General features: G+C 41.5%; 2 protein-coding genes across 4 annotated transcripts in view; one reads left to right on the plus strand and one right to left on the minus strand.

Annotated features, from left to right (window-relative positions):
• The window catches only part of LOC134213609 (nitric oxide synthase), a 398,640-nt gene that overhangs the window by 226,494 nt on the left and 148,554 nt on the right, over positions 1-23,592 (minus strand). The window lies entirely within an intron of this gene.
• LOC134210378 (uncharacterized) overlaps positions 16,761-23,592 on the plus strand; it is a 13,411-nt gene continuing 6,579 nt past the window's right edge. The window contains exons 1-2 of the mRNA XM_062686430.1: positions 16,761-16,865; positions 16,968-17,713. Of these exons, the coding sequence (XP_062542414.1) occupies positions 16,761-16,865; positions 16,968-17,713 (851 nt within the window). The remainder of the gene's footprint in view (positions 16,866-16,967; positions 17,714-23,592) is intronic.

Here is a 23,592-nt window from a genome sequence, read left to right on the forward strand (position 1 = left end):
AGATACTACCGAGAAAGCTGTTCATTTACGGAAAGCCAAAGTGTTTTCCTCCCTCATGAACGAAATTTGTGAACAAACCGATAAAACCGTAGGCGTTATTGCCATCGATTACATGCAGAATTTACAGCTTCCTGAAATACGCGACTCGACGAGTCGAGTCAAGTACAAGACACTGAAGACGGCCTTACTGTTGAGGTCGAAATACGTATCTGTCAGGATACAATTAAGTGGTGGAATTCAATGGGATTGTTTAAAACTCGTCTTATGACAGGTGAAAACATTCCACTAAAAAGCTCAAAATAATTTTCTTATCAATCAGGATCTGTTTACGAAAAATATGAGGTATGATAACAGTTTATATTACAACAATTGACCAATTTCCAATTGATCATCTCATAAGTGACGCAGTGGCGTAGCCAGGGGGGTGGTTTTGGGCATAAAACCCCCCCCAGAGTCCAAATTTTTGGGAGAAATTTTTTTTTCGAAAAAAAAAATGTTCGGAAAACCCCCCCCAGACCAATTTTCTGGCTACGCCACTGAAGTGACGTAAACGCCAGCTCTAATGTGTTATACTATAGAATCAGGATATCCTTAGAAATGATTTGAGGAATTGTTTTTTTAACGACGGTATCAGAAATCATTGGAATTTGTTATTTTTTTTCAAGTTTGTTTATTTTGAAGGCTCAGGCGTGTATAACACTTTACGGAGCCATGGTTATGGATACGTACAATCAATATCATCTTATAAAGTTAGTAACAGAGGGGTAGAAGCCAGGGTATTCGTGGTGACTCGAGGTTAAGTTTACAATGTTTAAGAATGGGCGGGGATTAGGATTCGGGAATCATGGAATCATCATAATCAAGGAATTTCAGCTGCTCATCCGGGCATTTGGCATCAGGGACGATGTGGCGTGTCGTCGTGTTCGAGGAATGGTTCGACTGGGAGCATCTTCCGGATGGCCAGAAAATGAAGGATGTCTGACATGGCCGCGGATTTGACCAGAGGATAGTGTTGTTTTTAATGTCGATAATTTTTAATGGAACTAGAGCCACGACAAGCAGGCTCTCATCTGAGCTCTCAGCCTTCGACAATTTTTGTGTAGGTGCTATGTCCTGAGCTTCCATCAAAAGCTCATTAGCATACAAGTTGTTGCATAATGATTAGCGAGGTACAATTCATTAGGTCTTGTAAATCAACCTCAGCAGACGTTTCAACGTGTAAAGGCTAGGAAGCAGATTTGCATGAACCTCGTTTAAAGTACTTCGAAGCAGATTGTATTTTCTCTAGGATAAATCAAAGTCAATGTACAACGCCAGTGCTTGTGCCGCTGTCATAACCTTTTCCTGATTTGCGCTTGAGCTACTTGATATATTGGTCGCAAATGCTAGCTCCTCAGGTTCATTATTATTGAAAAACGGTTTTTGAGGTATTCCCTTCGTGATGTTGAATGAAGACTCGGCAATTATTTCAATATTTGTATTCGGATTGCGAGGAAGATTTACCAACGAAGACAATCAGCGAGAGTTTTGCTTCTCAAATTTCTCGGATGATCAAAAGCTCTGTGACCATTTTTGATCAAACAAAATAATATGCAAAACTGCTTTAGTTCTTTTTCAAGTTCCTCTGAGAAATCATCTGAATTATATAAATCCGACAGAAACTTCAACACATGAGCTTTTCGTTGGGACGGATCAATAGAAAGCTATTGTTTGTATATATCTATGTTATTGAGCGCAAGAGTATCACCTAGAAAATCGTTAACAGCTATTAATAGAGCAAATAAGAACAGCTGGAATCACTTTTATTCTCTCAAGAATGCTATAAGTGAGCTCTGGTGCGATTTTCAGAGATGTGTTTTGATGTACTTTTTTTAAAAGCTGTTTGAAATTGTAGATTATTTCTTCCTATATAACTTCATGCACATGACTTGGAAGCTTTACTCATCACAATGATCAAAATATGTCCAACTGAAACACATTAAATTGGATCTTACTTACTTGATTTTACGCTTTCCATATTGATTTTCACAGTGAAAGGTACCGTTTGAAAACTTAGGCAATGCAAAAGATGCTTTCCACTAACAGGTGATAAATCATCCACTTTCAACGATGGAAATGTTTACAAACACGAATTGTTTTGATCGTCCCAGTGACCTCACAAGGATACTAATGCCCTTACAACATAGTTGGAACATATGTTAATATAATGGTCTACTTGATTCGACTAAATACGAGAGTCGATTTTTCCATTTTTGTCCAAGGGACAAAGCACTGTGTGTCGCTGTCGGCTGAATGACTTTTTTCACCAAACGATTATCGACTTAATGACAGGTTTGGCCAACCGTCAATTTGGCCAAATGAAGCTCGGCTGCATGACGTCCGCCTTAACGTGTTATTCGGAAAAGTGACACAAATGGCTTTCTGTCAAATATGTTGGATAAATACTACGAGTGCTGAAAAATCGAGTTTTGCAACGAGTTGCACACGCTATTTTTTGCAATGACGAAAAATAGGCTTGAATATGATAAATCTGTACCAAAACGGTACAATATTATTCACTTAATATGACCAATCTTGCCAAAAAATCATGATGCTGCAGAAAACAAACAGATTCCGTGTTATCGTGCCTCATTGTGTGTCCTCGACAGACCATAAGGCGATATATAAACCTGCTTTTGGAGAATTTGATGTCATGCCCATCAAATTATTTCGTTTATTACGTGACACAGAGAATACACTATTTGAACACTCACCCAAGCCAATTTAGCTAAATGTGGTCATGTAACTATTGTTCTAATGCTGGTTTTCCATTATAGCACCCAAATGAGTGCTTTAATGAATTTTATGCAACCCATTTGAGTTGCATAATGTTCATTAAAGCACTCATGTCATTGGTATGGAAAAGTAGGCCGTTTTATCACTCAAACGCCAACTGTAAACCAGGTATTATGATCAGGAATTGCAAAAAATAATAAAAAGAATTTTCCGTAGAAGAACCCTTTGAAGCTCCGAGAAAATTCTCATTGAAAATCCGAACGGTTCCACGTGAAAATTTAAGAATTTTTCGTAGAAATTCAGAAAAAAGTTAAGTGGAAATTCCGGAAAGTTCCTGTAAGAATTAAGGAATTCTTAGATGACCTCCAGGAGGAATTCCAGAAGGAACTCTTCAAAGAATTCATGGATAAAATCTAGGAGAAAATCCATCAGGAGGTACTTGTGGGAGATTTTAAGGAGGAATTCTTGGAGAAGCTGCAGGAGGATCTGCTGGAGAAAATACTAGATGAACTCCAGGTAGAGTTCCTGGAGAAATTTTAGGTGGAACTGTAGCAGGAATTACTAGAGAAACTCCATGAAGAATTACCGGAGAATTTCAGCAGGAATCCCTGAAGCAACTCCAAGAGGAATTCCTGAAGTATCCCCAGAAATAATTTGGTGTGAATTTCCGCAAAAACTATAGTAGAAATATTTGCGGGATCTCCACAAGGGTTTACTGGTAGATTTTCAGTATGAATTCTAGGAGGAAATCTCGCTTAACTTTTCAAAAGGACCTAAGTAAAACAAAATTCACGCAATAATTTGAGTACTGCAAACAACAGCTTTCATATTGCTCTGTTGATTGTAATATTCAAGTTAATTAATTTAAAAAAAAAATGTTACTTAGGTCCTTTTGGAAAGTTAGGCGAGAAATCTTGAAGCTATTTTCTTGGAGGAACTCCAGAAGGAACTGGGGAAATCAAGCAAAATTCCCGGAGAAACTCCGGGGAAATTTTTTGATGGAACTCTGGGAGCATCTTTTGTAAGAATTCCAAGAGGAACTCTTGGAGGAACTATATGAAATTTTTATGGAGGAATTCCTGGATGAGCTAGAATTCTATGATGATTTTCAGGATGACGTGATTTATTTAGTAAATTGTTCAATTTGTTACGTCTGTTTGTCTGTGCTAAAACCATCTTACTTGGGAAAAAACTTCTGATCTAAAAACTAAAAAATACATCAACAGTAAGTCCATCTTAATTGTGTTGAAGTCGAAGTCGGATCTCCGTAAAGAAAACAAAGTGATGGAATTGTAGGGTAACGGTAACAATTACTAATTGTAGAGGTATTAGTAGATCCACAAAGGAAAATATTTTTAAAAAATCGATAATTATGGGAAATTTACAGCTTTAATATCTTAACCAATAGAAAAACTGATAAACTGGCTAACAAAAATGAGATTGATGTTGATTTAACCCTTGTGTGGCCGGCTGGGTACCCGGGTACCTTTTTGGAATTCAATTCGCGATATCTAAATGAATTTTCATAGTAGGAGGTTGAAACTCTGTCATATCCACAATAATGACGGCCAAAATCGATTGTACGGGTTATCTGAAATTTCGATTAAGGAGGGGTGGAGGGAGGGGTTCCGACATTTTTTTACCCTTTAAATGGCCGGCTGGGTACCCGGGTACCCACGAAACTAAAATGCTTATATCTTAGGCAATTTTTAACCGTTTTTAATCGTTTTGGGCTCATTCGATTCAGAATTTTGTCATTTATCATGCTGTTTTAGAATTGGACCGGTCCGGACCGTCGGATCACCGGGAAATCCGGATTTCTAGGGACATGTCCTGGATGGATTACACTGATCGTGGATTTCGATAGGTAAATAGCAATATGGGTATCAAACTTTTTGATATTTTACCAGCAGGTCGATTTTTATTGATTTGGGTCCATCAGAAGTGCAGATCTTCAATTGGCCATTCCAGAACAGGTTCCTCGAGGGGTCATAGGTGGACATGGACACTTTTCAAGGGAACATCAACAATATGGGTATCAGACTTCTTGAAATTATTTCTAACGTGTGTTCTTGACAAGTTGAGTCCGGAGTGGCCACTTTGGAACAAGTTTCCCGGGTGGTGAGGGGAGGGGGGGGGAGTGTTTGAGTGTTTGGTCAAGGTTGGCCGAACACATTTCTCTTTGGATCCCCAACAATATGGATGTCAAAATTCTTGAAACTTCCACAGCAGACTGTTGTTTACCATCTTGGTTCCAACAGATGTGTAAAATTTGAGTGGCTATTTCGGAACAGGTTCCCAGTAGGGCCAAGAATGGTCATAAACATTTTTCAATGGAACCTCAAACTTCTTGAAATTGCCTCAGCAGTGTGTTTCTGATTGTTTTAGTGCCACCAGACGTGCTGACTTTATAGTTTCCATTGCAGGACATGTCCCCGTAGGGTGTTAAGTGGCCATAAATACTTTTCAATATAAATAAATATAAATAAAAAAATAGAAAGCTGCAGTTTTTTTGTAATCCGTGTGTTGAGAGCCAAATCATTTTAAGGACCACCCTTTGACACCAGAAGGCAACTAAGTGGACCACCGAAAGCTCCGAAACATCCGGAGAAGTTGCCGATTCTGGAAGTTTATCCTAGAAAACTGAGACTTTTTAGAATTTTAGTGTTGTAGCAATGAGCGAACAAAATCAATATAAGGAATACTCATTCATCCCGGATGGCCACTAAGTGGTTTTAGAAAGTTCTGGAACATCAGGAGAAATGACCAGGTGTAGAAGATTATATTTTGAAGTTGCGATTTTTTTATAAATCTATTGTTGGCGTAATACCAATTCTGGAAATCCTAAAAACTATTACTTGTCGCAGCATTGTGAGAGTTAAATCTTTGCATGACCAACGCATTGACCACCATTGGTCATCTGGCGCTGAATGTCCGGAACATCCATAGTAAAGACAAATTCTTGAAAATCGTCCTAGAATACAGTGGTTTGTTATGAATGTGAGAGCAAAACTCCGCTAAATGGTCCTTCGGGAACTCCGGAACATTCTGAGAAAAGAACCAGTTTTTAAATTCATCCTCATAAACCATACTGCTTCACAAAACGATTTATGCATCAAAATGAGATCAATATCATTTCAAGAACCAAACGTTGACCCTGGGAGACCACTAAGTGGTGCCCCAGATGCTCCGGAATAGCCGAAAAGGTAATTAATTCTAGAAACTCGCCCTAGAAAGCTGCGATTTTTTTGTAGTTGTGTGCGATCAAAATCAATTCGAGGATCATTCATTGACACCGTGTGGACGTTAGGTGAGCATCTGGAAGCTTCGGAACTTTCGAAGATGTGCCAATTTTTAAGTCGTCCTAGAAAGTTGTGAGTCGCTTGTTGAGAAATGTGAGAGCAAAATTGATGCAATCTAAACAGATAGCCACAATACAATCCAATAATGCTGCGAATTTCAATAAATCGTTCTTTCACTTCAAGTGGTGGAATAAAATGGGATAGTTCGAAATCGTCTTATGACAAGTGAAGACACTCCACTAGAAGCTCTAAACAACATTTGACTGACGTATTGTAGAGCTCCATAATTGTCAATCTTGGGTGATGTTCCTCAAGTTTTCATAAACGTTCAGAGTTCCCAGGTCCGATTCCATCGCGTGCAACAGCCACGAAGTCGCTAGCCTCTATCCGGATCTCTGGTGAATATTGTTTTTGCTATTCTTTCTTCTCCTTATTTTTTACTTTGTTACAAAAAAAAATGTTCACGATTACACAACTGTTGAAAACAAAATGTAAGAAATGACGATTGCTTCGGGAATTCAGGTATTTCAGGAGGACTTCTTGGTGGCCACTCGGGATCAATGAATGATATTCGCAATCTCGCGCTTAGAATCATAAGAGCGTAACTGTATTGATCCATTTATCTTCGACGATATTTTCCATTTATCAATGTAGTGAATTGCGGTAGTTTGTCGAAGGTTCATGGTTGTAATGAAGGATGATTGCATCTTCTACCTGAAGCAAATATATAATCGATGAAGAGAAATCGATCAATAGAGTTACGCCTCTACGATTCTAAGCGCGAGCAAAGACTCTGCTTCTATACTGCTATTACAAACGATTTCCGAAAGTTTCTAGAACGAACTGCAATAATTGACCACTGCTCTGGATGCCTCTGCACTTCTGCGGCACCATCTGGTGACCACCAGGTAGCCCTTGCATTAATTTTGCTCTCACAAGAAATGACGAATTTCAAGAATTAATCACTGCTCTGAATGATTCAGAGCTTCCCAAGGATAACTTATTGTCCACCTGGAGTCAATTAATGGCCCTGGGCATTACTTTACAACGGATTGCAAATTTCTAGAACAAACTTTCGTAGTATCAAACAGATCGAAGAGTAGTGCATGTATTGGTTTTGATGTGACAATGTTAAAACAAACGGTTTATGAAAAGTTACATCTGTTTAGAAGAATTTCTGGAATCGATCATATCTCCGAGTGTCCGGAATCTTATGGTGGGTCTCCTGCTGGTAACCCGGCATGGATGCGGTCCTTGCATTTATTTTGCACTCACATTGCTAGATAAATTGATTTAAAACAATGTGCTCTGAAAATGTTAATGAACATTCTTGACTCCTCAGGGAACCTATTCCGGAATTGGAGATCCGGAGTGAACTTGTTTGATGAACTCAAATAGATCAGAAATAAACGCTTGAGAAAATTTCAAGAAGTTTGACACCCATATTGCTGGGGTCCCAATGAGAAATAATTTTGGCCAACCCCGGCTCCCGGGGAACCTGTTCCAGAATGGCCACTGCTTTTTTAGTCAACTTATCTGGCGAGCCTAGGATCATGAGAGACATACGCAAGAGTTAATTTCATGAAGTTTGATACCCATATTGTTGATGTTCCATTGAACAATGTTCATGGCCACCTATGACCCCTCGAGGAACCTGTTCTGGAATGGCCAATCTGAAGTCTGCACTTCTGATGGACTCAAATTGATAAAAATCAATCTAGTGATGAAAATTCAAGAAGTTTGATACCCATATAGCTGATTAGATACCGAAATCCACGATCAGTATCATTTATGCAGAACATGTTCCTGGAAACCCGGATTTTCCTGGAATCGAATTGACCGGATCGGTTTATCCTGGTAACATCTTTATAGAAGAGAAAATTCTGAATCGAATAAGCCCAAAATTGTTGAAATTTGTTGAAAATTTCCAGAGATATAAGCATTTTAGTTTCGTGGGTACCCGGGTACCCTGCTGGCCTGTTAAGGGTGTTTTTTTTGCCGGTCACACAACGGTCAAACCTCTATAAAAAGCTGCATGTATCCGCAAGTAGGCTCCACCAAAGCGACCGTGTGCCGCTCAAAGCGCACAAGCCCAAGTCCTGGTGTTAGGTGGGACGCTAAACAGCCCTGACACGACGGCCCTCCGACGAGACAGGAGGTTTGCGCAGGCCCAATAAGCCGCCTAGAAAACCAATCATTACGAACAATATAAGAGATAATGCGACTCGATATAATCGGCAAAGACCTAGGCGACGAATACAGGATCACGATTGGAAGCTTGGAACATGGAATTGCAAGTCGCTAGGTTTCGCAGGTTGCGACAGGATGATCTACGATGAATTACATCCCCGCAACTTCGACGTCGTGGCGCTGCAGGAGATTTGCTGGACAGGACAGAAAGTGTGGAAAAGCGGGCATCGAGCGGCTACCTTCTACCAAAGCTGTGGCACCACCAACGAGCTGGGAACCGGCTTCATAGTGCTGGGTAAGATGCGCCAACGCGTGATTGGGTGGCAGCCAATCAACGCAAGGATGTGCAAGCTGAGGATTAAAGGCCGTTTCTTCAACTATAGCATCATCAACGTGCACTGCCCACACGAAGGGAGACCCGACGACGAGAAAGAAGCGTTCTACGCACAGCTGGAGCAGACATACGATGGATGCCCACTGCGGGACGTTAAAATCGTCATCGGTGACATGAACGCACAGGTAGGAAGGAGGAATGTATAGACCGGTCATCGGACCGGATAGTCTGCACACCGTATCGAATGACAACGGCCAACGATGCATAAACTTCGCAGCCTCCCGCGGAATGGTAGTCCGAAGCACCTTCTTTCCCCGCAAAAATATCCACAAGGTCACATGGAGATCACCTAACCAAGAAACGGAAAACCAAATCGACCACGTTCTAATCGACGGTAAATTCTTCTCCGACATCACGAACGTCCGCACTTACCGCAGTGCGAATATTGAATCCGACCACTACCTCGTTGCAGTATGCCTGCGCTCAAAACTCTCGACGGTGTACAACACGCGTCGAAGTCGGACGCCGCGGCTTAACATTGGGCGGCTACAAGACGGTAGACTAGCCCAAGAATACGCGCAGCAGCTGGAAGTGGCACTTCCAACGGAAGAGCAGCTAGGCGCAGCATCTCTTGAAGATGGCTGGAGAGATATTCGATCCGCCATTGGTAGCACCGCAACCGCTGCACTTGGCACGGTGCCCCCGGATCAGAGAAACGACTGGTATGACGGCGAATGTGAGCAGTTAGTGGAAGAGAAGAATGCAGCATGGGCGAGATTGCTGCAACACCGCACGAGGGCGAACGAGGCACGATATAAACAGGCGCGGAACAGACAAAACTCTATTTTCCGGAGGAAAAAGCGCCAGCAGGAAGATCGAGACCGTGAAGAAACGGAGCAACTGTACCGCGCTAATAACACACGAAAGTTCTATGAGAAGTTAAACCGTTCACGTAAGGGCCACGTGCCACAGCCCGATATGTGTAAGGACGTAAACGGGAACCTTCTTACGAACGAGCGTGAGGTGATCCAAAGGTGGCGGCAGCACTACGAAGAACACCTGAATGGCGATGTGGCAGACGAAGATGGCGGTATGGTGATGGACCTGGGAGAACGCGCGCAGGACATAATTCTACCGGCTCCGGATCTCCAGGAAATCCAGGAGGAGATTGGCCGGCTGAAGAACAACAAAGCCCCTGGGGTTGACCAACTACCAGGAGAGCTATTTAAACACGGTGGTGAGGCACTGGCTAGAGCGCTGCACTGGGTCATTACCAAGATTTGGGAGGAGGAAGTTTTGCCGCAGGAGTGGATGGAAGGTGTCGTGTGTCCCATCTACAAAAGGGCGATAAGCTGGATTGTAGCAACTACCGCGCAATCACATTGCTGAACGCCGCCTACAAGGTACTCTCCCAAATTTTATGCCGTCGACTAGCACCAACTGCAAGGGAGTTCGTGGGGCAGTACCAGGCGGGTTTTATGGGCGAACGCTCCACCACGGACCAGGTGTTTGCCATTCGCCAAGTACTGCAGAAATGCCGCGAATACAACGTGCCCACACATCATCTATTCATCGACTTCAAAGCCGCATATGATACAATCGATCGGGACCAGCTATGGCAGCTAATGCACGAACACGGTTTTCCGGATAAACTGACACGGTTGATCAAAGCGACGATGGATCGGGTGATGTGCGTAGTTCGAGTTTCAGGGCATTCTCGAGTCCCTTCGAAACCCGCAGAGGGTTACGGCAAGGTGATGGTCTTTCGTGTTTGCTATTCAACATCGCTTTGGAAGGTGTAATACGAAGAGCAGGGATTAACACGAGTGGTACAATTTTCAATAAGTCCGTCCAGCTATTTGGTTTCGCCGACGACATAGATATTGTGGCACGTAACTTTGAGAAGATGGAGGAAGCCTACATCAGACTGAAGAGGGAAGCTAAGCGGATCGGACTAGTCATCAACACGTCGAAGACGAAGTACATGATAGGAAGAGATTCAAGAGAAGACAATGTGAGCCACCCACCGCGAGTTTGCATCGGTGGTGACGAAATCGAGGTGGTAGAAGAATTTGTGTACTTGGGCTCACTGGTGACTGCCGAAAATGACACCAGCAGAGAAATTCGGAGACGCATAGTGGCTGGAAATCGTACGTACTTTGGACTCCGCAAGACGCTCCGATCGAATAGAGTTCGCCGCCGTACCAAACTGACAATCTACAAAACGCTAATTAGACCGGTAGTCCTCTACGGACACGAGACCTGGACGATGCTCGTGGAGGACCAACGCGCACTTGGAGTTTTCGAAAGGAAAGTGCTGCGTACCATCTATGGTGGGTGCAGATGGCGGACGGTACGTGGAGGAGGTCAATGAACCACGAATTGCATCAGCTGTTGGGAGAACCATCCATCGTTCACATCGCGAAAATCGGACGACTGCGATGGGCCGGGCACGTAGCCAGAATGTCGGACAGTAACCCGGTGAAAATGGTTCTCGACAACGATCCGACGGGCACAAGAAGGCGAGGTGCGCAGCGGGCAAGGTGGATCGATCAGGTGGAAGATGACTTGCGAACCCTCCGTAGACTGCGTGGTTGACGACGTGTAGCCATGGACCGAGCCGAATGGAGAAGACTCTTATATACCGCACAGGCCACTTCGGCCTTAGTCTGAATAAATAAATAATAATCCTGAAACTAAACGTGCACTGGCCGTGATGTATGAAGGATAAAAAGCTCATGAAATACCAACAAATTTGTCCGCGGTTTTTTCAACAAATTTTACCACAAAAGATCGTAAAATTAAAACCTTCCTATCCGAAAACCACTCAACCACTAATCCAATATTAATCTTTCGATATTTACCGTGTTTGTTTGCCACCACTTTCCACCTCTGCAAACATTTACCATGGGCATGGCGGGGTGCGATGTGACGTGGGATTATTCCACAAATCCTGTCTAGATTACCGCACGCCACGCCAACGGTGACAAATCGTCCGGAAATAAATCCCTGATCATCATCCTCAGCTCTCATCTGTTCCTAGGCCGCGTGTGCTATCACTTGCCAGGAATCTCTCCCGCTACATTTTTTGTCATTCCTCTCCCGGGCAGTTAATGAACTTCCACCAATCAGTCTCCCAGCTGTTAAACGCATTGTCGTAGGCGAACGGGAAGGACCCTAATTGGGGATGAAGGCGGACATGGGAAAACGATTAATTCCTTTACCACTTTGGTCTACCATCCAACCAAGTGGGCTCCATCGCACGCAGCTGTTACGATACTTGTTTACCATCAATTAGATTAAATTTGTTCCACCACACCGGTTGATGTGGCACTCGACGAGGGTGATAAAAGAGTAAGTGTCAGGATGTTCCCCTCCCATTTGATAAAGCGGGTTTTGATTTGATGAGCAGCCACTTCACTCAACCCAAGAGCAGCACATCGTTTAGATATGCGTACGACAAAATCATTGACACTTGATTTGATCTCAATAACTGCTATAAAAATATTAACGGCAAATGTCGGTACCAATGTTTAGAACAAACCGCAGACCAAATAGCGACATATGTAATCCTCAACGCTGTACAAGAATGTTTTGTTGTGTACGCGAAACACGTGATCTGTTTGTAATCACTATTGAATGTTGTGTCTGATATTCTCTGGCAATACCAATCTACATGAGACTGCTGTCATGGACGATTGATTACCCAGTGCTTTACGCGTTTTATAAACGATGTGGCAATATTTGATGATGTCGGCGATCAACACCAATCGTGGTGATAAATCAATGCTTCAATTGAAAACGATGCCATCGTTCGATTTAGATTTTATCCAAAATGAAATTTTGATGAGATAATTTGATTTAATCAACGATCTTTGAATCGTAAAGAAATCACCAATATGTTAAAGGTAAGCTCTACCGTGAAATGATCAAAAGAAAATTGTATGGAAATGTTCACTTGGCTTGAATAATACAAACAATGTAGGTAACGTACTACCCAACACCACCCAACACCTTTTTTTCTCTACCATACAAAGATGGTTGTCAGGCGTATGTAAGGGAGAACAGTGGAAAACGCACCCACATGGGAAAAAATAGCCTATAGCACATATAATCTTTTGTAGGACATTTCTTTACGGATATTACCACAATTCGATAATAGTTATTCGAGCTGCAATATAGATATTGAGCAATTGATTTAGATTTGATTTAATTCAACCGATTTGCGATTCTTTCATCTCACCCGTAAAATTTTTTCTTCAATCCGCTAACAAACGACCATGCGTTCCCCATTATTCCATGTGTAATTCGGGCATATTGTCTCAAGCCCATTTTTTGAAACATATTTTAAATGCGTTAGAAAGTCACAAAATCCTTGTTGTTTTAAATAGGAGATAATTGTAAAATGTGGATAGTTTTGTAAATTTTGCATCACCACGTTTAAATGGTTCGGTATTGTGGCTTATAGTGGTGAAAACAACGAAAAAGCATACTGGACTGTTCTCTCCTACATGAATTTGAATGGAATCGGGAACGAGGACATCTACCTACCCGGCAATAACCTGTTGAGAAGGGTTGGAAAGCAACATCCATCGTGAAAATAAAAGCAAAGCTTTCCATTCAAAGGAAGTCTTCATCCAGGCTTAGCCAACAAAAGCCAGTGACTGCTCTTTAATCATATCTGTTTTCATCTGCCTTATCATTGTTCAGCCGTTTAATAGACATCATGTGATAGAGAGGCCTTAATTGAAGAAGACTGCGATCCCTCGACGTGCGTAATGATTGGGATTTGTTGTCACCACAGTGATTCCCGCACATACTTACTAGAGCTTAAGGGGGTTTACATGATTTACAAAAGCTTAGCTATCTCCCTTTTCAAATGCCTACGCATCTTCAGGGAAGAACGGTTCCACGAAAAAAGGAAGGCGGATGCCACATTTTTATGTCTGCACGAACAACATCCATTTTCAGGGACTGTGGAATGTACATTCATAAGAGTCTTACGAAATCTGTTTGAAAGTGTGGCATGTGCAACAACGTAAGCTTTACGCAATCGTTCCATACCAATTTGAAACATTTCCTTCATTGTACAGTGGGAATTTTGCTTCATTTTCTGTACATGCCACGCTTTTAACGTATGAACAATGTGATGAAGTTTTAACATGATGATTAATGAACCATGTATAATTAATTTGAAAATTCTCAACTGTCCTAAGGCAAGTTTAGTACTACTCCATTTAATTTCACTACGTTGTAACCTTTACAGATATCTATTTCGACCTCAGCTGTAAGGCCATCTTCAGCCAAGAGCTGTGGAAATTTCAAAATATATGGGCTTAATTTTCATTTTTCGTGTAAGAAGTTACGGATTTTTTTTAGAGTGAATCATTTACCACCATAACCTATCTATTGTATTAAGCTAGTTGTGAAAAAATACTAAACTACAAAGCCGAATATACCTCTGCACTTGCCACGAGTTCATGCGGAATTTGTTGGAATTTTTGGGTTAGGTTCGAGAGGCAGAGGTCCGTCTTGGTTAAAGAGCTGCCAATATGATAGATGGAGAAGGCAACTGATGGAATTTCTGATTGGACGTAGGAAACGAGCTCTATAGTTCATTTCCAATTCTAGCAGATTACTGTTAGAATACTCAAGTTGAAGAAGGTATAGGAATAGTAATGGAAACGGTATGGAAGTCCATTTCCAGTTCTAGCGATTGCTAGAACATGAGAAATATAGAGAAAGATACAAAGTAGGAGAATGGAACGGACCTGGGATTGAACCCACGACCTTCTGCGTATGAGGCAGAAGCAGTAGCCATATGACTACCAAGCCCGCTACTATTCTGACAAAAACACGAAGGAACAATAAACTACGCATTTTTCAACTTTAAAACAAATTGTGGAATTTTGAAATTTTATTTTAATCCACTCTTAAACATGCATTAAGGATTTTATTGCTGACCAATATCAAATACTTTTCCAATTCTGAACAATTGAAAATAAAAAAAAAATAGTTAGGAAAATTACTTTGAGCTTTTTAGTGGAATGTCTTCACTTGACATAAGACGAGTTTGTACTCGTAGTCGATTCAAGTACGAGACACTGAAGACGACCTTACTGTTGAGGTCGAAATATGTGTCTGTTAAGGTACAATTGGAATTAAATGGGATTGTACAAACTCGTCTTATGACAAGTGGTCAAACGGTTGTCAATTGACGTCAGATGCAATAAAAGTGCATCTAAATGTGCAGTGGGATTGAAGGTAGCATAAAATACGCATTACCATCGTTTATAGAATTAGTATAAAAAAAACTGGGGAAAATGAATTGGAAAAAGTGAAATGAGATGTTGGCCAGATTCACTCCTGGCTTAGAAGACATAATTTTTGAAAACGCGTAAATTGTTGAAATTTTTCAAGATGAAATGGGACGTAGCCCGGATTCACTTGTTACAAGTTGGAGATATTTTTTTAAATGTGAATTGTTTAATTGGTTTAAAGTGAAATGGGACGAGATCCGGATTCACTCGTGCCAAATAGAAGACATTATTTTGAAAACGCGTAAATTATTGAATGGTTCAAGGTGAAATGGGACGTATTCACTTGTTACAAGTTGGAAATATTTTTGTGAAAAGACATGAGTTGAGAAACTACATTAACGTGAAATGGGACGTGGTCCGGATTCACTTGTTACAAGCGGAAATATTTTTTTAATGTGTTAACTGGTTTAAGGTGAAATGGGACGAGATCCGGATTCACTCGTGCCAAGTAGATGACATTATTTTTTTGAAAACGCGAAAATTGTTGAAATGGTTCGAGGTGAAATGGAACGTAGTGCGGATTAACTTGTTACTGTGAATTAAAAAAGTTGGAGTTTTTATTAAAATATTTATTGATGAACAAGTTTAAGGTGAATGGGGACGAGATCCGGATTCACTTGTTACAGGTTTTTTTTTTCAAGTGGCTCAATTATTGAACTGGTTTCAGACAAAATGAGATGTGGTCTGGATTCACTTGATAAACCAGATTAAGGTAAAATGGAACTAAATCTGGATTCATTCGCGACAAATTGAAAAAAAAAATTGAATTGAATTTTTTACGTGGTTTACGGTAAAATGAGACTTGATTCGGGATAATTCTTCACATTGGAAATGTTTTTTTATGGGGTAAGTTGTTGCAAACGAAATACTACAGAACAGAAAATGCACTAGTGATAGAAATTAGACGATTTTCCTCGTAGATTAGATAATGATCATAATATTTCTTAGGAAATTGAAGGATTCAGACCAGTTAAACAGTTTGACGCCAAGGTGAGTCAATCACAACTAGCGTCAGAATGGCGAAAGTGGAAACGGAGTCTCGAATACTACTTGACGGCAACCGGAATTACAAGTCAACGAGACATACGGAACCAGTTGCTCCTTCTTGGGGGTCCAGTTCTACAAGACATTTTCAATAGCTTGCCAGGAGTACATGAGATCCCCCATGTTACACCAGATCCTCCATTTTATGACATTGCCATTCAGAAACTGGATTCGCATTTTCAACCATGCCGTCGACGAACCTACGGAAGGCATGTTTTTCGACAGATTGCACAATTACCAGGAGAACGTATTGGCGATTTTTTATGAAGCTTCGTATGCAAGCGGGCGTTGTGACTTCGAACTAGCGGGATAATGGACACCATGATAATAGATCAAATCGCGGAGAAGTGTGTGTCCGTCGACGCTTCGGAAGAAGATATTGGAGAAGGATTGATCTTTGGAGGCAGTGGTAGCGATAGGGAAAACGATCGAAGACGTTGAAGCACAATGCAAGGAGCTGGCGAATAAGACTAAGACCGGGGAAAAGTTGCCTGGATCTGTTAATAAAGTTAATCTACAGCGTCCTCATGAACAGCGAAACATATTCAGACCATCGGACAATAGATTCATGGCTTCTCAGGGAAGCGTTCGTCGTCAATACGGACGAACTTTTCCATCCGCACCCTTCAGGTTTGAGTCGAAAGGATATCGAGATAATCAAAACGATGACAGTACACATCGAAGCAATTTTCCGACTAACTAATGGTCATCAAACAACGATACCAGAATCTGTTTTGGCTGTGGACGTCGCGGCCACCTTAAAGGACACCAGGAGTGCGTTGCCAAGAATGCGCAATGTCTTCGATGCAGGAGCGTGAGACATTATTTGCCAAGTGCTGCACAAAACGACAAAATGAAGACTCAGTTTCAAATCTACCGTCATCGAAGCGCATAAAAGCTGTATATGGTTCAAACGAACTGAAGGATCTACACGCAGGTCAATCAACTCATGAGAACAAAGACATTTGCTTTGTAATGGGGGAAAATCGTTTCCAATTTTAGGTAGGAGGCGTTGTGGTCCATATGACAATCGACTCTGATGCAGCGGCCAATTTGGTTGACCTTCAGACGTGGTCTAACTTGCAAAGAAGTGGAGCAAAAGTCAAGTTTTCCCAGCATGATGATCGTTCCTTTAAGGCGTATGGATCGGTCCGTCCAATGAAAATGATTGGGATGTTTACGGCCGAAATCGAAGCGGGTGACAATAAAACGGAGGCAATATTCTACATAGCAGAGGACGCAAAGCAGAGTTTAGTGGGCGACGAAAAGGCGAAACAACTCAAAGTTTTAAAAATTGGGCATGACGTGGCATCGGTTCAACAGCAACCCAGGGCGTTTCCAAAAATTAAAGGGGTGTTGGTTGAAATTCCGATTGACCCTAATGTGAAACCTGTACAACAGCCATACCGGCGATCACCATTTGCGTTAGAGGATAAGATCGCTGAAAAACTTCAATACTTGCTCAATCAAGACATAATCGAACCTGTGGAAGAATCTTCAGCCTGGGTATCTCCCATTGTACCCATCCTCAAGGATAACGGAGAAATTCGTCTATGTGTAGACATGCGCAGAGCGAATCAAGCCGTTATCAGAGAAACCCATCCGTTACCAATCGTAGAAGAGATGTTCGGAGGAATTACGGGGGCGACCTGTTTTTCAAAACTTGACATCAAGAAGGCCTATCACCAGATTGAAATATCGGAGCGGTCCAGAGGAATAACAACGTTTATAACAAAACAGGTAAAGATGTATAAGCAAAGTACTCAATAAAGATCATGACCGTTATATATATATATATATCAATTTTTGTTATTTCTGCTTGTAATTTGACATACTTGTTTGGTTGTTTAGGTTTAAACGGCTAATGTTTGGAATAAGTTGCGCTCCAGAATTATTCCAAAAGGTAATGGAATCAATCGTAGAGGGGTTAGAAGGAGTTGTAGTTTATTTGGACGATATTTTGGTTACTGGTCGCACGAAGCAAGAGCATGACGAGAGATTGCGGCAACTCATGCTTCGGTTAAGGCAGTATAACATTCTTCTGAATAAAGATAAATGCGTTTTAAATACGGATCGCCTAGAATTTTTGGGTCACGAATTGTCTAGAAAAGGGATCAAACCAACGGAGAGCAGATTGGCTGCAATCAGGGCTTTCGGGGTACCGAAAATATCAGTGAACTACGAAGTTTTCTTGGTTTGGTGACGTACGTTGGGCGATTTCTGCCAGCGCTGGCTGATAAAACCGAACCTCTCAGAAAATTGCTGCGAACGGGAGAAGTATTCAAATGGACATCAGAACATCTTCAAGCGTTTGAAGAGATAAAATCATCATTATGCGATACCCCATTTCTGGGATATTATGATCCACAAGATCTATGCATAGTCGTTAGGGTGGTTCAAAAAATCGATTTTGCTCCACAGTGCTCATCTAATTTTTTGCCATGTGCTGAGTGTCCTCTGAAAATTTGAGCACATTTGGATTAAAACTGATTTAGCACAAGCCGTTTCAAGTTTGCATGCAAATTAGTATGGGGAAATTTATTTTTTCATTATACTGTTAATGACGCTTCCCCATTAAGCGCAGGTTAAAAGAAAACCTACACAGCTAAAAGGAATACTCAACAGCTTTCACCCAACAAAAATCGCATGTTGATTAATCGCCCCAATAATTAGTAATCGAATTATTGAGCCAATCTCTCCTGCTCGGGCAGGGTCTAGCAACCTGGCTGACGCTTTTTCAAGGTTGCCAATCTTAAATCCTGTCGAATTTAAAAGTTCGGATGAAGTATGCATCTATCAGTCGGTTATGTCAGGGTTCCCAAACACAGTTACAGTTCAAGAAGTAGAAGATGAGCTTGAGAACGATGGAGTCCTTCAAAATGTAATCAAGAGCTTGGAAACAGGAGCATGGAATGAGGAAACGAAGGAATATAAGCCATTCAGTTCAGAATTATGCGCAGTTGGAAATTTATTATTAAGAGAGGACAGGTTGATAATTCCAGAAAAACTGAGGGATCGTGTGATTGAAGTTGCTCACGAATCGCACCCAGGAATTGTTACCATGAAGAGAAGACTGCGGCAAAAAGTATGGTGGCCACAAATGGATCCGACAGGTGCAACAATACATAAAAAAGTAAAAAGCTTGCACTCTCGTAGCATCCTGCGATCCCCCTGAGCCGTTAATCCGTACCAAGCTCCCAACCAAACCATGGGCTGATCTTGCAACTGATTTTATTGGACCGCTACCCTCCGGTCACAACCTGCTAGTAGTTATTGACTACTACAGTCGTTTCACTGAAATGGTGATAATGAAGCAAACAACAGCAAACCTGACGGTAAAAGCTTTGCACGAAATATTTTGCCGGTTTGGAATGCCGGAGTCGATCAAAACGGATAACGGTCCGCAATTCATACGTGCTGAATTTAATGCATTCTGCAAGCAATTCGGCATTAAGCACATAAAAACCACACCCTGCTGGCCACAAGCTAATGGAGAGGTCGAAATACTAAATCGCACCATCGGTAAAAGGTTAAAAATCAGTCAAGAAACAACTGGATCGGATAGGATCAGTGGGACCTCAGAACGTTTATACTTATGTATCGGGGAGAATCATTCATAGAAATGTCTCCCACTTCAAGAAGCTCTCCGTGCAAGAAATAGGAACCGATGAAAGAAATGAAAATGGTAGCTCCGAATCTCAACAGAGCCATGAACCTCAAGACTGCGGACATACGCCTAACCGAGCGGTGGATGATCAGATGGGTTTAGCTAGTTCTCGTATTATCGTTATATATATATATATATATATATATATATATATATATATATATATATACACTACCCGCCAAAAGTATGGAAGCGCAAAAATAAGTATTGCAACACCTACTTTGAATATTGCAACACCACCAAAAAAGTTTAGCATCACTTCAGAACTTCCATATTCCCATCGGATCTTTTCCATTTAGAATAACGGGACCTTCAACAAAATTGTTCACGACGATAAGTGCATTAGGCCGGACGTCAATTTAGCTCCCTGGATGCCTTGGCCACCGGGTGGACATCCGGATGCTCCGGATTCTGGAACACGTGTGAAGTCACAATTTAATAAATGCATTCATTCCAGCGAGATGCGGTTTTCATCATCTTTCGTAATCGCAATATGACAAGAAAATCAATGCTGACTGACGTTTGCTTGACCAGTTAGTGGTAGCCTCCCACTGATTCTCCGGGAGTTCCGGAACATCCGGTAAAGTGGTCAATTATTTAAATTCGTCCCAGAAAGCTACGATTTTTTCTAAACGGTTTGCGGAGGCATTGTGAGAGAAAAATTAATGAAAGCATCACTAATTGACCCCAGGTGGTCTCCCAGTATTCCTCCGGAAGATCCAGAATATCCGGTAAAGTGGTCAATTATTTAAATTCGTCCCAAAACGCTGCGATTTTTTCTAAACGGTTTGTGAAAGCATTGTCAGGGAAAATCAATGAAAGCATAACTAATTGATCCCAGGTGGTCTCCCAGTATTCCTCCGGAAGATCCAGAATATTCGGTAAAGTGGTCAATTATTTAAATTCGTCCCAAAACGCTGCGATTTTTTCTAAACGGTTGGTGGAAGCATTGTCAGAGAAAAATCAATCCAAGCATCACTAATTGACCTTAAGTGGTCTCCCAGTGTTCTTCCGGAAGATCCGGAACATCCGGTAAAGTGGTCAATTTTTAAATTACGTCCCAGCAAGCTGCGAGTTTTTCTAAAACGTCTGTGGTAGCATTGTGAGAGCAAAATCAATGCAAGCACTACTCATTGACCAGTGGATAATCCAGTGAAGTGGTCATATTTAATGGTTTTATCATGCATCCCAGAAAACTGCGATTTTTCCTATACCGTTTGTACAGGCAAACCTCAATGAGTCGATAATGAAGACTCGTTTAAATATCGAGACGTGGAATGGAGAATCATTGAAAATCTGTTTGATGGGACCATCACAGTAACCCAGAATATTTTTTTCAATATGGCATATTTTGCCTCCATGAGTCGATATCGAGTCATAGAACATCAACTCATAGAGGTTTGACTGTAATAGTAATGCCAGAGTTAAATCAATGCGAGCATCTCCCATTGACGCCTGGTGGCCACCTAGTAATCCTCCGGGAGCTTTAGAATATCCGGAGAAGTGGTAAATTTCTGTAATTCAACTCAGAAAGCTGCAACATTCTGAAAATCGCTTGTTGTAAAAATGTCAGAGCTAATTCAATATAACAACCAGTCGTTCTCCTCGGATGATCCTCTAGAAGTTCTGGAACATTCGGGGAAGTGGTCCATTTTTTTAAATTCGTCTTAGTAAACCTCCCTCGTAAGTTAGATGTAGCAATATGAAATCAAAATTTCACTGAGTGGTCCTCAGGAATAGACCTGTGCGCCGCCACCATCAAAATGAATTGTATGAAAATTTACCGATGGCTATTGTAGGCAGTAGGATTATGGATTTCGAACTTTTTTCCAAAAGAGCATTAACAGTAAAGTCAAGTTCAGTTTTCCAGTTTCGTCTAACTCCTGTCAGAAATACATATTTTCCACCATGTTCATATGACATTTTTCCACTTCTAATGATGCAGAATCTAATCTCATTTCCGATATAGTTTATAAATCGGAATCATCCAAAATTATTACAAACAATTTTGTAAAAATTTCTTCAGATTCAAATCAGGAATATCTTCGAGAATTTCTTAAGAACGTTGTTAAAAAAATCCTTCAGGAATTTCGTTATGAATTCTTTTAGGAACTCCTTCAGATATTCGCATAAAAATTCTATCGTAAAAACTTTCTGAAAGGGGAATTTCCCGGAGCTATTCCTGGATTTTTCTTGAGAATACCTTGAGAAATTTTTGGGGGAATTTCGAAACGAATCTATAAAGGGATATCTGGAACAATTCTCCACGTAATTTCCGCAGAAATTCCTGGTCATTTTTAGCAGAATTCCTTATGGAATACAAGCTCCTCCTTGTGGAAGAAAAAGTGGGAGCATTTCTGGGAGTATTTTCAGGTTAACTTCTTTATAATATTGCAAGAGTATTTCCTGAAAATAAATCGTGAACGGTTTTCTGGGTGATTTCTGGGGAATTCCTGAAAGAACTTCTAAAAAATTTCCAAACGGTTTTCTGGCGGAATGCGGAATGCGAAATTTCAGGAAAAAATATCGGAGATCGGAGATAGGTGGGCTTAAAAGAATTCCATGTGTATTTAGAAACGAATTCAGAGGAAATTTCTGTATAGTTCTCAAAGTAATTTATGAAGTAATTTATGTAGAGATTTTGGGGGATTTCTGGAGTAGGTCCTAGTGGAATTTTCGGACTCCAGTGGAATTTCCGGAGGAATTCCTGCAAAAAATTTCAAGGGGATTTCTTGGAAGAACGGACGGAAAAACATTTGGAGGAATTCCTGGAGAAACTTCCGGTACACTTCCTGAAAAGCTCCCGGAGGTATTCCTGGAGGAAATTCTTGAGTAGTTCATGGAGGAACTTATTAAGGAATTTTCCGGAGGAATTCGGAGGGACTTCTGGAGGAATTCCTAGAGGAACTTCTTGAGGAATTCCTAGAGGAACTTCTTGAGGAATTCCTAGAGGAACTTCTTGAGGAATTCCTGGAGAAACTTTCGGAAGCAGTCCTGGAAGGTGAAGGATCTTCCGGAAAAATTCCTGGAAAGAATTTCTGGAGGAACTTCCGAATGAATTTCTGGAGGAGCTTCCTGAGGAATTTCTGGAAGAACTTCCGAAGGAATTCCTGGAGGAACTTCCGAAGGAATTCCTGGAGGAACTTCCGAAGGAATTCCTGGAGGAACTTCCGAAGGAATTCCTGGAGGAACTTCCGAAGGAATTCCTGGAGGAACTTCCGAAGGAATTCCTGGAGGAACTTCCGAAGGAATTTCTGGAGGATCTTCCGAAGGAATTCCTGGAGGAACTTCCGAAGGAATTCCTGGAGGAACTTCCGAAGGAATTCCTGGAGGAACTTCCGAAGGAATTCCTGGAGGAACTTCCGAAGGAATTCCTGGAGGAACTTCCGAAGGAATTCCTGGAGGAACTTCCGAAGGAATTCCTGGAGGAACTTCCGAAGGAATTCCTGGAGGAACTTCCGAAGGAATTCCTGGAGGAACTTCCGAAGGAATTCCTGGAGGAACTTCCGAAGGAATTCCTGGAGGAACTTCCGAAGGAATTCCTGGAGGAACTTCCGAAGGAATTCCTGGAGGAACTTCCGAAGGAATTCCTGGAGGAACTTCCGAAGGAATTCCTGGAGGAACTTCCGAAGGAATTCCTGGAGGAACTTCCGAAGGAATTCCTGGAGGAACTTCCGAAGGAATTCCTGGAGGAACTTCCGAAGGAATTCCTGGAGGAACTTCCGAAGGAATTTCTGGAGGAACTTCCGAAGGAATTCCTGGAGGAACTTCCGAAGGAATTCCTGGAGGAACTTCCGAAGGAATTCCTGGAGGAACTTCCGAAGGAATTCCTGGAGGAACTTCCGAAGGAATTCCTGGAGGAACTTCCGAAGGAATTCCTGGAGGAACTTCCGAAGGAATTCCTGGAGGAACTTCCGAAGGAATTCCTGGAGGAACTTCCGAAGGAATTCCTGGAGGAAC

The sequence above is a fragment of the Armigeres subalbatus genome, chromosome 2, assembly GCF_024139115.2.
Source record: "Armigeres subalbatus isolate Guangzhou_Male chromosome 2, GZ_Asu_2, whole genome shotgun sequence".
In the NCBI taxonomy this organism is placed as follows: domain Eukaryota; kingdom Metazoa; phylum Arthropoda; class Insecta; order Diptera; family Culicidae; genus Armigeres; species Armigeres subalbatus.